This window comes from Panthera onca, chromosome A2, assembly GCF_046562875.1.
Source record: "Panthera onca isolate mPanOnc1 chromosome A2, mPanOnc1 haplotype 2, whole genome shotgun sequence".
Taxonomy (NCBI): Eukaryota; Metazoa; Chordata; class Mammalia; order Carnivora; family Felidae; genus Panthera; species Panthera onca.
Window position 1 is genome coordinate 55,299,074 of NC_138340.1, and position 14,252 is coordinate 55,313,325.

The following is a 14,252-nucleotide window of genomic DNA, read 5'->3' on the forward strand; positions in this document are numbered from 1 at the left end:
TCAAGGGGCCTTATGCCCTTCCTCACTCGGCTGCCTGAGGACCTCCTCTGGGGCAAACCTGACCACGTCGCTTCCCTGCTCAACACCCTTCCATGGTCCCCCAGTGCCTTCAGGATCCAGTCCAAGTCCCTCAGTCCGGCCAGCAACGTTAGCCAAGAGCTGTGCCCCTTCACCCCTCACCAGCCTGCCACCCCCTCTCCATGTCCGCACTCCAGCTGTCCTGAGATCCTTCCAGCTCCTTAAGCTGCATGCCCTGGCGCCTTAGAACAGGCTGTTCTCTTGACTTGAGCCCTTACCCTCCATCCTCATTTAGCTCGAACGGTCCTGTCTTCGTCTTACGTGTCCAGGCCCTGCCCGGACTCTGTCAGGTGACCATACCTTTCCTTCCCAGAAAGCATACGGTTATAATTGCTTCTTCACACATGCTCCCCCGACCTAACTGAATCGGCGAGGGCAAGCAGGACGTCTCTTTTGCTCCCCTGTTTCTCTAACACCTGGTGCAGCTCCAGATGTACACAGCAGGTGCATAATAAATGTTAGCTGCCTGGGTGAAAGCCTTTCCTCCCTTCCCCCACTCACCCATCTCCATCCCTGACCCCCAGGACAGGGTGTAGACCTGGGTCTTGCCCTGTGGGGGTGTGTCCAGCCCCAAGCCCAAGCCAGTGGCCAGTGGCCATCAGTATCCATGAACAGTGGGGTGCGGTGAGCTCTGAGCCCCAAAGCCTGTGCAAAGTCCACATTTCCCTGAGAAGAGCACATAAGGCTGGTTGGGAGGGCCCAGGGCTTGTTTTTGGTCAAAATTATAGCATCTCACATATGACCCAGGATTGCCTTGGATGGATCCACAACGTAAAAAGGACTTAAATCTTCATTATCTAATAACTGGGGTTTGACGGGAAGACAAATCCACATAAATCAGAATTGGTGGCAGGGGAAGGGAGAGCATTGGGCTACAGATACTTTCCCGGGGGCAACTACCGTTTGCCTGGCCCTGTTGTTGCTTCCATCCCTAAGGGTGGGGTGTAGCTTAGGTTGGGATGGGGCCCAGGAGAGCGCTACTCTGGGCTCTCCCAGCACGAGGAAGCTTAGTACCTGCCCCTTCACATTCCTCTTTCCACTAGGGTGACCTCATCCCACTGCCTGGGGATACAGCCTACCTCTGATCTACCCCTCCCTCATCTCAGGGAGGGACAGAGTGGTGACAGGAGGTGCTCACAAACCACTGTCGAGTGAGGACAAGAACACAGGCTCTGAACCCAACTAAATTCATCTCCCACGATAAACTTGCCAGTTGTTGTGGCTGCTGGTTGCTACAGCTTATTGCATTTTGTGGGGAAAACATGCACCTCAGATGAGAAGGCCACAGCCATACTAAATGACAGCAAACCTAAGGTTGTCGCCTGTCACTCACCTCTTACTGCAGAGCCTCCTTGCCATTACAAACGGGGGAAACCAGGGCCCCAAGAGAAGGGAGGTGCACACTGCGAGTTCACGGCCGTGTTGATTTATTCTGGCCCTGAGAGCAGGGTCACTGAGGGGAGGGCCTGTTCATCCCTCAGCACCTGGTTCCTAAACGCAAGGAACATTTCTGCCATTTGTGCGCCTCATGGCACGAGCCAAGAATGGCCTAGCAGATGTCTTCCCCTGCAATTAGCTCCAAAGCTCACAAGTGGTTTCAAATAATGACAGGGAAGAAGAGGACTTCCCTTCTGCCAGAACCTCTGGGGAAAAGATTGAAATGGAGTGTCTGGGCATGCTCTAACCTGCATTCCAAGATGGCGGGCAAGGGAAACCTGGCGCGGGGGTGGGGGGGCGGGGGGAGAGGAATGTGGCACATCACTGCCCTTGGGTCCTCGGTGGGTACGAAGCTTCCTTGTTCTTGGGAGAGTCCAGAGCATCTCTTTGCTGGGATTTCCCCTTTCTGGACACAACTCCCACCCTGCCATGGAAACACCACACTTCCAGCGTCTATGACCTCTCTCCATTTGACACCCTAAAGGCCCCTCAATTGGATCAGTGACCCAAACTGAGCTCACGAGCTCCAGAAGGGCTTGGGGAAAGGTTATGTGCTTTGTTGTGGACCCCCTGAATTTCTTGACATGCCCCGACACACCTTCCTCTTCCGCAACGCCTTGCCTTTGCACGGCCCAGGCTGGTTCCTCTGCCAGGAATGCCCTTTCTATTTTCTCTTCCCGACAAGCTCTTACTTATTCTTCAAAACTCATCTCAAGGAACTTTTGGGAGCAGCCTGCTGCCTCACCTCTCCCAGGCAGAGGTGTCACTGGGCTTGTTACAGGCCAGTGCTTGGCAGGTGCTGAGCAAAAAATGGTTCAGGAGGTGATAAGGTCAAGCCCCATGGACAAAAGGCTAGCACCCACAAGCCAGGCAGGGCAGAACTCACAACACAGAGAACTGGAGTGACCACGGCCCAGCTGTACTTCATCCAGGGTCCAGGCCGGTAGCCAATCATGTCCTCAATACCGTCATAAAGGTTATCGCTGCCTAGGAGAGACAGAGGGAGACAGAGAGTGACACTGTGTCCAATGCCAACATCTGCCCTGGGAATTGCACAGCAGGGGCTCAAGGGCCACGAGGGGGACTCGGGGGTCTGCTCAAGGTCCCTGCTGCTCAACACCACATAGATCCAAGAGTGGCAGATGTTCATCTGAAATTATGTGAAACTCAAATGTAACTGGGCATCGTATATTTTTGAGGCAAACTTAGGCAGCCCCCAAATCCTGGTGTGGCCAATCCAAGGTCTCAAGAGGATTAAAATAGACCATGTCCGGGTCCCAGAGCAGTAAATCATAGATTTACCCCCTGCACAGACAAATTCTGTGTTTCTCAAAACATACAGTCACACCCTGCACCTTTAGCATGGGGAGAATATGTCATGTGGCCACAACGATATTATTTCTGTACAAAAGGGGAAGCCTTGAGGGGAAATGCCAAGTAGGGAAAGCCTTTGTGTTCAACTCAGAGTGAATTCCCCTTAGAATTCTGTTTTGGAAGCTTCTAAATACAGAGACCCAAAGAAGAGACTTGAGAGAGTATATGCCAAAGTCTGTACTCACCATATATCCAGGCAATAACAAAACATTCAAAGAATGCAACCCACAAAAGGCATACACCGCTAGCTGCATAGTAGTCAAAGAGTTGAAACACATACATGCCACCCTATGAAGAAAAAAACCAGAGAAGGTTGACTTGTTATTTGGTATCCAATTCCCTTAATATATAAAGAGCTTTGACAGATCAATAAGAAATAGAAAACCCAAGAGGAAAATGGGCACAGACTATGATGACTAGATACATGTGTAGAAAGATGCTCAACTTCATGTTTGACAAATTTAATTAAAAAACACAGACACACAGGGGCGCCCAGCTGGCTCAGTCAGTGGAGCGTGCGACTCTTGATCTTGGGGTTTTGAGATCGAGCTCCACGCTAGGTGCAGAGATTACTTAACTAAATAAAATCTTAAAACACACACAAATACACACAGGAAAATGAAAGCAAAAGATGTTTTCCTCAGCAAAAATGATGGGTTTCCGGAAGCAGGTGCTGAAAACTAACCGGGGCCAACAGAGGATACTTCAGTGAAAGCCAACTGCTCAGTGTGGAGCTGTGATCTGCCTTTGGTGCATGCGTGTGTGTGCGTGTGTGTGTGTGTGCGTGTGTGTGTGTTTCTTAAAGACATTTCTAGAGAAACAGTCATTTGCATTTCCAGTAGGAAAAAGTGGTGATGTGAAACCTGAACGGAGTTTGGGAGCAAATGCAGTGATTTGATGGAGAATGAGGGGTGGTAGGTGGGGAGGGGAGCATAGGACAGCAGGCCCCAGGCCTATGCCAGGCTTCCGTGTTTATCTTAGCGCAAGAATCTTTCTTTTCTGCTGCCTCTTCTTAGACAGCTGGCCCACCTCTGCCTTAGACACTGTACTGTTCCTGCATCTTTTTTCCCTTCTGGATGGAGCCTCCTCAGGACCCCGCCCACCCTCTGAACAGTGCACACTCCCTGCCGACTGCACAGGCCCAGCACCGCCGGTGGTATCTACCGGGAGGTCTGCATTTATCTTTTTGAATGTCTCCACCTCCCCTCCAGGCCTGAGAAGGGCTGTCGCACAGTCGTGGGTGAAAAGAGCTGCCATTAAAATGGATTTCGGCTGAAGCACCTCTCTCCCAGGCATCCTGGGACGAGGGAGAGACGGAGGGCAGGGGGTGGCCAAGGTGTTGCCATGGTAACAGGAGAAAGGGTTGGGAAGTCTGGGTCAACTGCTGGGTCCTGAGCTGTCTCCTGCTGCCCGAAATGTAGGCCAGGTCCCCTGGGCAGGGTGGGATCCCTGAACTGGGTGGGGCCGGGAGACAACCCATCTCGGTGCTGCAGCCTAGCCACTGCCTCCACCAGTGGGAGGAGGGGCAGTACAGCCTTGGACTGGTCTTTGAAGCATGTGTAGGTCACCAAGAGCCCTGCAAGAGGAGGTCCCTCGGGCCAGGTGAGAAAGCCACCTACCTCCGTCACCATCGCCAGCCCCAGCAAGTAGCTGATGCTACATATGAAGGCGATGAAGATTTCCCGACGGAAACCCTTCCTTAGGAAGGATGGGTAAAGATCGACCAAGGACGTGATCTGTCCTTCGACTTCAACAAACTGCGGAGGAGAAGAGAGTGGTTGAGTCCCAGATGCCCAGCACCTCCCCTCCGCTCAGAGAGGAGACTCCTGGCACTCACGGAGTAGCCTGCGGGGTCAAGACCAAATGTGTGAACGTGGTCTCCTGAACTCTACCTGGGGAGCCCCGCCAGCCGGTCTTGCCACGGTGGGCCACTCACAGTCCTCCAAATATCCCACATGTCTGTGTCTTTGGTTCAGAATGCCTTTCCCTTGTCATTTAAGACTTCACTCAAGAATGACCACTTCTCTGAAGCTCATGCTGACCCTCACCTTCTCACACTTGCTGGCACATATGTATTGGCACAAACACCTCCCCCCATCTTGGTCTTGGTCCTTTCTGACACCAAGGGCAGTGCCCCCTCGTCTCTGGGCCTGGAGTGCCCAGGTGGGCTAGGGACATGTGGTTGCTCAGTGGACACATGAAGAATGAATGGGTAACTCAGGGCAAGTCTGGACCCCCATTTCCCCATCAGATTCACACAATGGCTTTAGCTCTGTGGGGAACGTGGATCCACGAGGAAATCCTGCACACCTAAGCGCCCACGTGTGTGAGCCACATGCTAACTGTGACCCCAGGAACCCGTCCCTGGGCTCCCAAAGGTAAGGAAACCCATTGAAGAGGCCCTTCCTTGGGTAATGTGCTAGGATGATTCTCAATCTTTCTAAATCTTTCTAACATATAACTTGGAGACGGAGCCAGATCATTACATGGAGAGCTGCCTCTGTTAAAATGCAGCAGGAAACTCTGTCCTATGGACACTTATTGTCATGGATGTAACCAGTCCCCAATGGACGGGTTCCACCCTTCTGCGGCTACTGGTCCGGGCAAAGACTCCTCCTCTACCTCTATCTTTGGGGCAGAAGCATCCGGAGCACAATCTAGAAATGAAGCTTCAGGACCGAAGGGCACATAGAAGCAGTTTACATTTGGGTGACTACTGCCAAAATGCTTTGCCAGCCAACATACCCTCCAAGGCCGGTCTGTCTGATTCCTTTAAAAGTCGAAAAGCTAAAGCCTTGACCCTTCTGTTCTTTCATCCGAGAGAGGCATTTGGGAAGGATGTTTCCCCAGCATTCCTACAAGAGAGATCCCACCACTTATTCCTTTGGGATGCATCATAGGAGGATCAAGGGATACAAACTGGGAGCGAATCCCTTTCATGGCTGAGAGGGGCTGGAGAAATGATCCTTTGTTGCCAGGAATTCAGGGAAAAGAGGAGCGAGAGGCTCTTGAAAGGGGCCCAAAGAGGAGGGGCTGATGTTTTGATCTCGGACTGATGTGTCAGCCACAGAGTTTTCAACCTAAATTACCACTGAATTACAGCAAACCTGCGGCCCAAACATTAAGCTTCAAAAGGAGTTAAAGACAAAGGTTCTTTCCTTTTTGAGATGGGGAAATTAAAGGCAGGAAGGTCCAGTGTCACTGTGGGGCAGGGTCAACACCAGCACACGCCCCTCATTTCCAAGCTCCCTTCCATTTCTGGAGAACGCCAGCCCCAGCCCTCAGCCCTGCTCCACCGGCCTCTTCAGACCTCCCTCACTTAACAGCTATGTGACCCTGATTTCTCCAAATGTCCGTCTGTCTCCCCTGTAAAATGGGAAGGTCTTGCCTGCTCGGCAGGGAGGGGGACAAAGATGTGAAATCACAAGAGTAAGCTGGTAATTGGGTGATTGCTGCAAACCCACGTCAGGGGATGAGTGAGCTCCAGGGAGATGGGGGCCAGCTCTCTCCTCCACCGGTGCTGCTTGTTATCTCGTGCAAGCATCTGCCTCCACGTGCATGCCACCCCCACCCCATCTCACCAAGAAATACGCAGTGGTCCCTAAGTCAAAGAGCGCTCCCTGCAGATGCCAGACATCCTGGGGTGGGGGGGGCAGGCGGGGGGCATTTCCTTGATGGGCACACTCCATCAGTGAGAGGCCTCTGCCTGAGGTTGGCTATGGATCTCTGCACTTCCATGAGAGGAAGCTATTTGGGGGGAACTCCAAGATAAGGCCAGGAGGGATGAACTAGCAGGTCAGGGAATGGGTAGCCCCAGAACCAAGCCCATTCCTGAAACCAGCTGTGCGTGGCCTCGGCCGATCCCTTGTTCTTGCTCAGCCTCAGTTTTCTTGGCTCCACAGGGCAACAGTTGTACCCAGCTGTAGAGACGCTACAGATTAAAGAGTTTACATATATATATAAAAACAGGACAGGGAAAGGGCCCCGGAATGGGGAGTTGTATTTAATGGGGACAGAGCTTCGTTTTAGGAAGACACAAAGGTTCCAGGGGCGGGTGGCGGCGATGGTCGCACAACAACATGAATGTACTTCATACCGCTGAACTGCATGCTTAAAAATGGTTCAGATGGTCCATTTCATGTTGTGTATTTTGCCACACACATACATAAAAAGCCCGACATGAAGACTTGCCCACAGAAACACCTCGCAGGACAGCGCTCTGACTATATCACGGTGCTGGTGGGGCGTGAGACGGTCACCAGCATCTGCAAAACCTTCCCCCCCCACCATCTGCGAGCTCACATTTGGCAAATAGATGCAAAGGAGGGATTCCAACCTAGGCCATCAGACCCCTGAGACATTATGTCCTAGCTCCCTGGGTTCAAATCCTACTCATGCCCTTCGTGGGATATCAATTAGGCAGGTCATTTGAAGGGCTCTGAGCCCTGAGTTCCAGGTTCTGAGTGGAAAGGGTGCCAGCTCCCTCTGAGGCTGGCTTGGAGAGCTCACCAAGATTCCCTGAGCCCGTTGGCCGCCATGAGGCCTGGCTCAGACGTGTGCCTCGCCAGCCAGGCCCCACCTGCCTCCCAGGGAGAAAACTTAATATAAACCACCTCCACTCCCTCCGGAAGCAGCTTCCTTGGCCCAAGAGGCCCATTTTGGGCCCATGGAGACGTCACGCTTTGTCATTTATTAACCACTCTGTTTTTGTTTTTTGCTTTCACTTAGAGCTTTGGAAGAAGTTATAAAAGCCATTTGCTTGGGGCCTCCGAAGGCCAAACTCATTAACGAGGGATGATTAATGGACTCCTCTTGCTGTTTATACAGCTCAAGCCCACCAACAACTACACAAGTATTTTGTTTTCAGTCTCCCAAATGTTTCCACTCTGTCTTCTCTGCTAATCCTGGTCCCCTTCCTGCCAAATCCTTCACTCTGTTCTTGACCTTGCTGGCAGACTGCCTCCTCTCCTCTGCCTGACCTTCTAAGACGTTCCTCCTATCTGGTTCTGAGTCCACAGGGACTCACCCTGGGCAGCAACTTTGAGGCTGCTGCCCATGGGGTGGGTGGTGAAGCCCTCTCCTGAACTGGCAGCAGGTCTCTGGACCTAAGATTTCCCATGAGGCAGCCAGATACCCAGACCACATAGAAGGCCGCAAAGTGCCTGCCTTTCAGCGATGGACCTCAGATGATGGCCCCGGGGTGGTGGCACCGTGTACAGGGCTCTGGTCTGAGCATACCACCAGCCCACCCTGCGCATCCTAACTCTCCACTCCTGGATCACGCCTGCCCTCTCAACTGTCATCTTGAGACTACCCCAAGGAAAATACACATATCCCCAAGGGAACTCTGTTTTCCAAGCACCACATGCTGCTCTGTATCAGGCACTGTGCCTGGTACTTCATACAAGGCAATGTGGGTAAAATCACACCCATTTACCAGATGAGAAAACGGAGTCTCAGCGAGGGGAGGGAATGTGCCCAATGCCACACAGCATGGGGGCTTGGAACTGTTACTCCGAAGCCAGTCTCAGCCCCTGGTTGGCTCTCACTGACACACCCCATGGAGGTCTGAGCCCTGGAGGGGCGGGACACAGGGGTTCAGAAGTGCAGGAAAACAGTGTTGGTATAGATGGAGTCGTGCCTTGGGAGGGCAGAAGCTGGGCTGGCCAGAGGACAGGGTGGGCCTGAGCGAGGCTCCCCAGCGCTGGAGGATCATGGTTTCACTCCGTGGGACGCTACTCACATGCGCCAGGAATCACAGAACACCATGTGTGGTTTGGGCTTCTCTGGCTGCACTTAGGACAATCAGTGACAGCTTGGGCAGGCACTGTCGCCCCTTCCCTGAACTGCCTGCCATGTCCTGGGCCCCCGTGTGGACCCTCCACGGAACACATCATCATCACCACTTGGCCTTGACCTTCTATTTCCTGTCTTTAGTTTCATTTTAACCACACGCCTCAGGTATCCATTTCCCCTTGCTGGGGCCAAAGACCTGAGCTTTGGGGCAGACGTCCTCCTCCTGTTGCCCTGAGGCCTTTTCTACCCCTGGGGTCTTGGAGGAACCCTTGCTGGCTGAAGCTGGTGCAAGTCTGATGTGAGGGCGGGAAGGGAGGGAACGTGTCACACACGGCACGGTGAAGGGCACCTTCCCAGAACCACACTCCCCCGGGCACTCCCTCTGTATGGCGTCCCCTTGATCTGGACATACCTGGCTATCCAGTCCAAGCAAGAGAAGCATAATAAAAAAGAGAATGGACCAAAACGTGGGCAGCGGCATCATTGTCACAGCTTTTGGGTAGGCAATGAAGGCCAGGCCAGGACCTAAAGGGAAGAGAAAATGGGGAGGGGCAGAGGGGGAGGCACATCAGTGACCCGGCCACCCGGGGCACTGGAGCTCACACAAAGACACTCGGGACTGAGGCGGTGTCCCAAACCCCAAATGCAGGGAGGAGCCGGGTCTGAATCTGTGCCTGGGGGAAGAGCCCAGGCCTGCCTCCCTTTCGGATGGGGTGCACTGGGGCTCAGGTGGGGCCCCGTTTTAGCATCTGTCTCCTATGCAGCAGTACAAGTGGCCTCACACACCAGAATCCGGCAGACCTGGCCATTTGGGGGCGGGGGATGGGACCGAGCCTGGGACCCAGTCTGCCGGCTTGGAAAAGGAGGGCTCCCCAAACCAGAGTAACCAGGCCAACGTTTGCTGGAAGGAAGCAAAGGGGGAAAGATCTGGTTATCGGACTACCGAAGCCCCCGTTGGCAAAGAAAAGGTTTCTACTTCTGAGTTAATGACTAAAACATTGTGAAAGAATACAGAACCATGCCCTGCAGGGCAAACCTCGCTTCAGGGGTGCGTCTGTGCACCCCACTGAGCAATGTCAGAGGCAAGGCCCAAAGTTAAAGGGAGGTGTGCGCGGGGCAAGACCCCAGGCTCCGGAGACCTGAGACTTCCATTCAGGTCTCACTCCACCTTCTCTTTGTGTCACCACGCACCCCTGCAGGGACCTGCTTCCCCACCTGAGAAGGGAGGGGCAGGATCCAGGAAATGACTCCCAAGGAGACTTCTCGTGCTCAGATTCTCAGATGCTGAGCCCACTTCCCTAGAAAAGGGCTTCTGGTTTCTGAGGAGGGGACTCGGACAGAATCTGGAGGCCCGGTGTGGGAGACGGGAGCCCCGCCAGCTCAGGGGGCATCTTTCTGCCTGGAAACATTCCAGAGACATAGAGAAATGTCTCCTCCTGCCTCCGGCGCGTCTGGGGGGAGAAGCCAGGGGTTAAGACCTGTGGTTCTAAGAGGCGGCAGCAAGCAGCAAAAGAAAGGAGGCCTGAAAGGGCCCGGGCTGAAAAAATAAAGTAAGATCCACAACTTAAAAAAAAATAATAATAAAAATAAAATAAATAAATAAATAAATAAATAAATAAAAAAGGTCAAGAAATGTGAAAACAAAAAGGGCTAGAGGCCAGGATATTTAGAGCAGATATCAGAAACCAAATGACTAGCTTAAGAATGAGAAAAAAACAAAACAAAACACAACAACAACAAAAAAACCACCAAAAAAAAAAAAAAAAACCCAACCCAAAAAACCTTTAAAATAAATTGGAGCCAGAAACCGCACAGTAGGGCGTTAACCACAAATGTGGCAGGCAAGGGCGAGTCCTTCTACTGTCCAGAGTCTACTCGGGTATCCTCAGGCGTCGATGGTAGCAAATCCCACGAGAAGTGGTAGAAGGGGCGGTCCTACCAAAACCCCAAAGTCCAAGCTGCAACGGAAGCCCCGTGTGCACCTCGCTGGGGCCCCCCTGGTCCCCCTACACGTCAGCTCTGGCCCGACTGGTAAGCGTCACTGCGTGTGGATTCAAGTCCAGCCGACTGCGAGACAGATGTAAAATGGGGCCCCCCAACCCCCACCCGCCACCCGCCGCCCACCTCCCGCCGCCCGCTGGGGCCTGGGGGAGGTTCTCAACACGCTCGTTTCTGTATTTCAGTTTTGCCTTTCTCAAGCCAGCCTCTGGGAGAGGGTCTGAGCATCTTTCTCTAAAAGCACACGGGGAACTATAGAGAGAGAAGTCCATGTGAAGTCACGCAGCTGCTCCGAGCACCAATGCATGCCCCTCCGCGAGCAGAGAACGCGCCGCTGCACGTGCCGTGTATACTCCGTTCGGCCAAATAATTATCTTGTTCAAATGCACTTCGCTCAATATGGTGCTTGTTAAAAGCTTATTAGAGAAATAATCACCCTTGAGGTATCTGTCAGCTGTTCAGACATCACCGTGGGGAATAAACAACAAGGTCTTTGAAGTGGACAGGAGGAAGAAAACAACTTAGGGTGATGATATATACACATATAAAAGTACCTAGTTGTCCACAGAGAAAGATCTATTTTAGATATCGAGATATATATAGATATATAGATATATAGATATATATATCTATATATATCCCACCACCAATTCACTCCATGCTCCTGGCAATCACAACTGCTTTGCAAGCCCTCAACTGAAAAAAGCCGCTGCAAAGAAGCTGCAAATGGTCTCCCCCTCATCACTGGACCTGCCAAACTCCCAAGTGGGTGTGGATCTTTCTGGAATTAACTTTCTGTGTCCTCAGTCCCTGGCCTGCTTCTTGGGGCCCTTGGGGAAGGAAAGCTATGTCTGATGGTCCGACCTGGGACTGGGGGCCAGCGGAGAGATGCGTGGGCTTGCCACACTTGTCCTGCGACACTGCGGGGCGGGCGGTGGGGAGGGGGCAGAGAACGTCTTTGCCAAGCAAGGATGAGAGCAGGGCCCACGGGCTCTGAGGTCAGAGAAAGTCAGAGGAGCTCAGATGCATTCTCACACAGGGAAGACCAGAATTATCACGTGTGTCCAGGGTGAGTGGGAAGGCAGGAGGCAGAGGACGTCCTCGTGGCAGAGGGGCCTGTCCAGGAGGTGGCGGGCGCCCTGTCCAGGAGACCCCAACTCGGATCCTGATCAGCCCGAGCAAGGCCCTTGCTCTCAAGCCACTGGTCTCCTCATCTGCAGAACAGACGTCTAAATGCACAATGCTGAGGTACTCCTGACCCCCAACGGTAGGGTTCTGTGGCTGAGAAGCCAGGATGCCACCCTGTTTTCAACAAGGGCCAGAGCAATGCCATGGCAAGGGCTCTAGCTATGCCTGACTCTGGTCTGTGGTGGTCCCTGGAGTTAGGACACTAGGCTGTCCTCTGGACCTGAGAGGGGCCTCAGCCCAGGACCCTCGCCTCTCTCCATGTGGGCCCAGAGAGGTCGTGAGAAATCGAGAGGTCGGGTGCAGCAGAGGACATGTACAAAGTTACCAAACCTTCCAGGCAGCTGATGAGCACCCACCTGGTGAATGGGCAGGACAGGAGGGAGGTAGAGAAGCCACAAAGATAGCCCTTGGGGAACTCGGGAGCCTGTGGTTCCTGTTCCCGTATCCAAGCCACTGCAGTTCTATGGCTGCAGTTCCAGGACTTAGCACTTCCGGCAGCAAGTCCTAGAATACTGTGATTCTGAGGCTCTAGGATTCTAGCAACTGAAGGCTTTGTCATTTTCAGGTTCCAGAACCACCTTCCTGGAGCTCCAGGATCCCAGCCTAGGATCCCAGGCTTTGCAGAGTTCACGATTCTAAGACTTTCCTCTACTTCCGGAAGGAGCACCCCACCAACAGGGCCCCACGCCTCCAGGGGGTGACAGTGTCCCCATAAACTACCCCAAACTGGGTCTGTCACGGTCCCAGCGGGCGACCGCCATGCCCACCGTCTCTCTCCCACCCCACTGCCTACGGTGGTGGCTGACACAGGGCAGACTCCATAAATCAACAGCATCGGTGGAATGAATGAATGGGTTTGCTAGAGGGAGCGCGCTGGGAGCAAAGTGCAAAATACAGAAACCAAAGCTGCGAAGGTGGTGATGGAATGCCGACTGGTGGCTGGCTTGGGCCTGAGTTAGGAAAGTGGTTTCTGTTGCTGAAACCAGGAGTTTGCTGGGGAAGGAGAGGGAGGGAAGACCACACAAGAGTAGCTAAGTATTCCCCCAACTTAACCAACCCCCATGTTTCTGCTAGCCCCTTGGGCCAAATTGCAAAGTGCTTAAAATTTAGCTTTTGTACTCTTTGATACGTGGGGGACATCTTGGTGGGGGGGGTCCGTTTCGGAAACCAGGCTCGTCCCCCCCCAAAGCCCCCTGGGGTCTGGCTTCATGCCTGCAGTACTTGGCTTACACACTAGGTGGCAGTGCCCACCACCACTGCCACCAATACCACCATACCTGACTCAGCCACATCAGCAATGTCCACCCCTTGCTCTTGTGCCATGAAGCCCAGGATGGAAAAAATTGCGAAGCCAGACACAAAACTGGTACCACTGTTCAGGCATCCCAGCAGCATACAGTCCCTAAGTTACACATATGTCAGGGAGCAAGTTAATTCACAACACAAGGAAGCCACGCTCCCTACTTCTTCTCTTTTTTTCTTTAAACATCATCATTTCTAAGGTTTACCAGGCCCGCTGGCGCGACACTTGCCTGTACGAGTTGTACTTGTACTTGTTGTAGCTCCCCAGAGAGGTCATGGCCCCCAGGCAGATGGCGTAGGAGAAGAATATTTGTGTCCCGGCATCGATCCATACCTATGGGGGTTGGGGTGGGAGTGGTAAGGAGAGAGAGAAGGGGCCGTTAGGACCAGCTTCCTGGAGGGGGCAGTGTGGGCCCTGGGCACCTCAAAATGTGCAGACTCTTGACTGCAACGAGAGCATTTGTGCTGGAATCCAAGGCGTCTTTGAAGGCAATACTGAGCTGCAAGGAAGCCCAGAAGTCAAAGAAACCCCCAGGCACTGAGCGTCAGGATTAGGAGGATGGACTTTTGAAGCAGACAGATCTGAATTCCAACTATGAAATGATTGTGGGCAATAGGACTCCCGCCTGGAGCCTCAGTTTTCACATCTGTACCATGGGCTCCACTGCCCTGACGCACAGCACTATCATGCCTATTTTTGGAAAATAGATTCAGCCCAGTGCAGGCACAGGGTAAGACCGTGAAGTCAAGGCCGCTATCGTTACCGTAACTGCTATTGTCTGGGGACCCCCAAGTTGGAACGGGGGGTATTCCCGAACGGATTATGCAGGCAAAGCTGCTCTCCAGAACTTTCCTTGAGGAGCTCCCGATGGCCACAAAACTGCCTTCCCAGCTGTCCTCTGATGTTGGCCAAGCCCCCTCTCACCTAGGAGAGGGCGAGAGGGCAGTGGGGAGGAGACCCAGAGCAGCACAGGACCTTAAAGGCAACTTGAAGGTTGAGGATCCCAGGGACAAAAGGTCCTCAAATGGGCCAGTAAAACATTGTAGGGTGTTCTCCAACCTCCCGCGGTCACATGGCT

At 53.1% G+C, this 14,252-nt stretch overlaps 1 protein-coding gene across 3 annotated transcripts in view; it reads right to left on the reverse strand.

Annotated features, from left to right (window-relative positions):
- The window catches only part of SLC6A6 (solute carrier family 6 member 6), an 88,453-nt gene that overhangs the window by 8,002 nt on the left and 66,199 nt on the right, over nt 1–14,252 (reverse strand). For all 3 annotated transcript variants that reach the window (XM_081794997.1, XM_060631863.3, XM_060631864.3), the window contains 6 exons: nt 13,404–13,507; nt 13,149–13,273; nt 9,098–9,210; nt 4,509–4,646; nt 3,075–3,177; nt 2,402–2,502 (listed from right to left, as the gene is read on the reverse strand). In XM_081794997.1, coding sequence (XP_081651123.1) covers nt 2,402–2,502; nt 3,075–3,177; nt 4,509–4,646; nt 9,098–9,210; nt 13,149–13,273; nt 13,404–13,507 — 684 coding nt within the window. The remainder of the gene's footprint in view (nt 1–2,401; nt 2,503–3,074; nt 3,178–4,508; nt 4,647–9,097; nt 9,211–13,148; nt 13,274–13,403; nt 13,508–14,252) is intronic.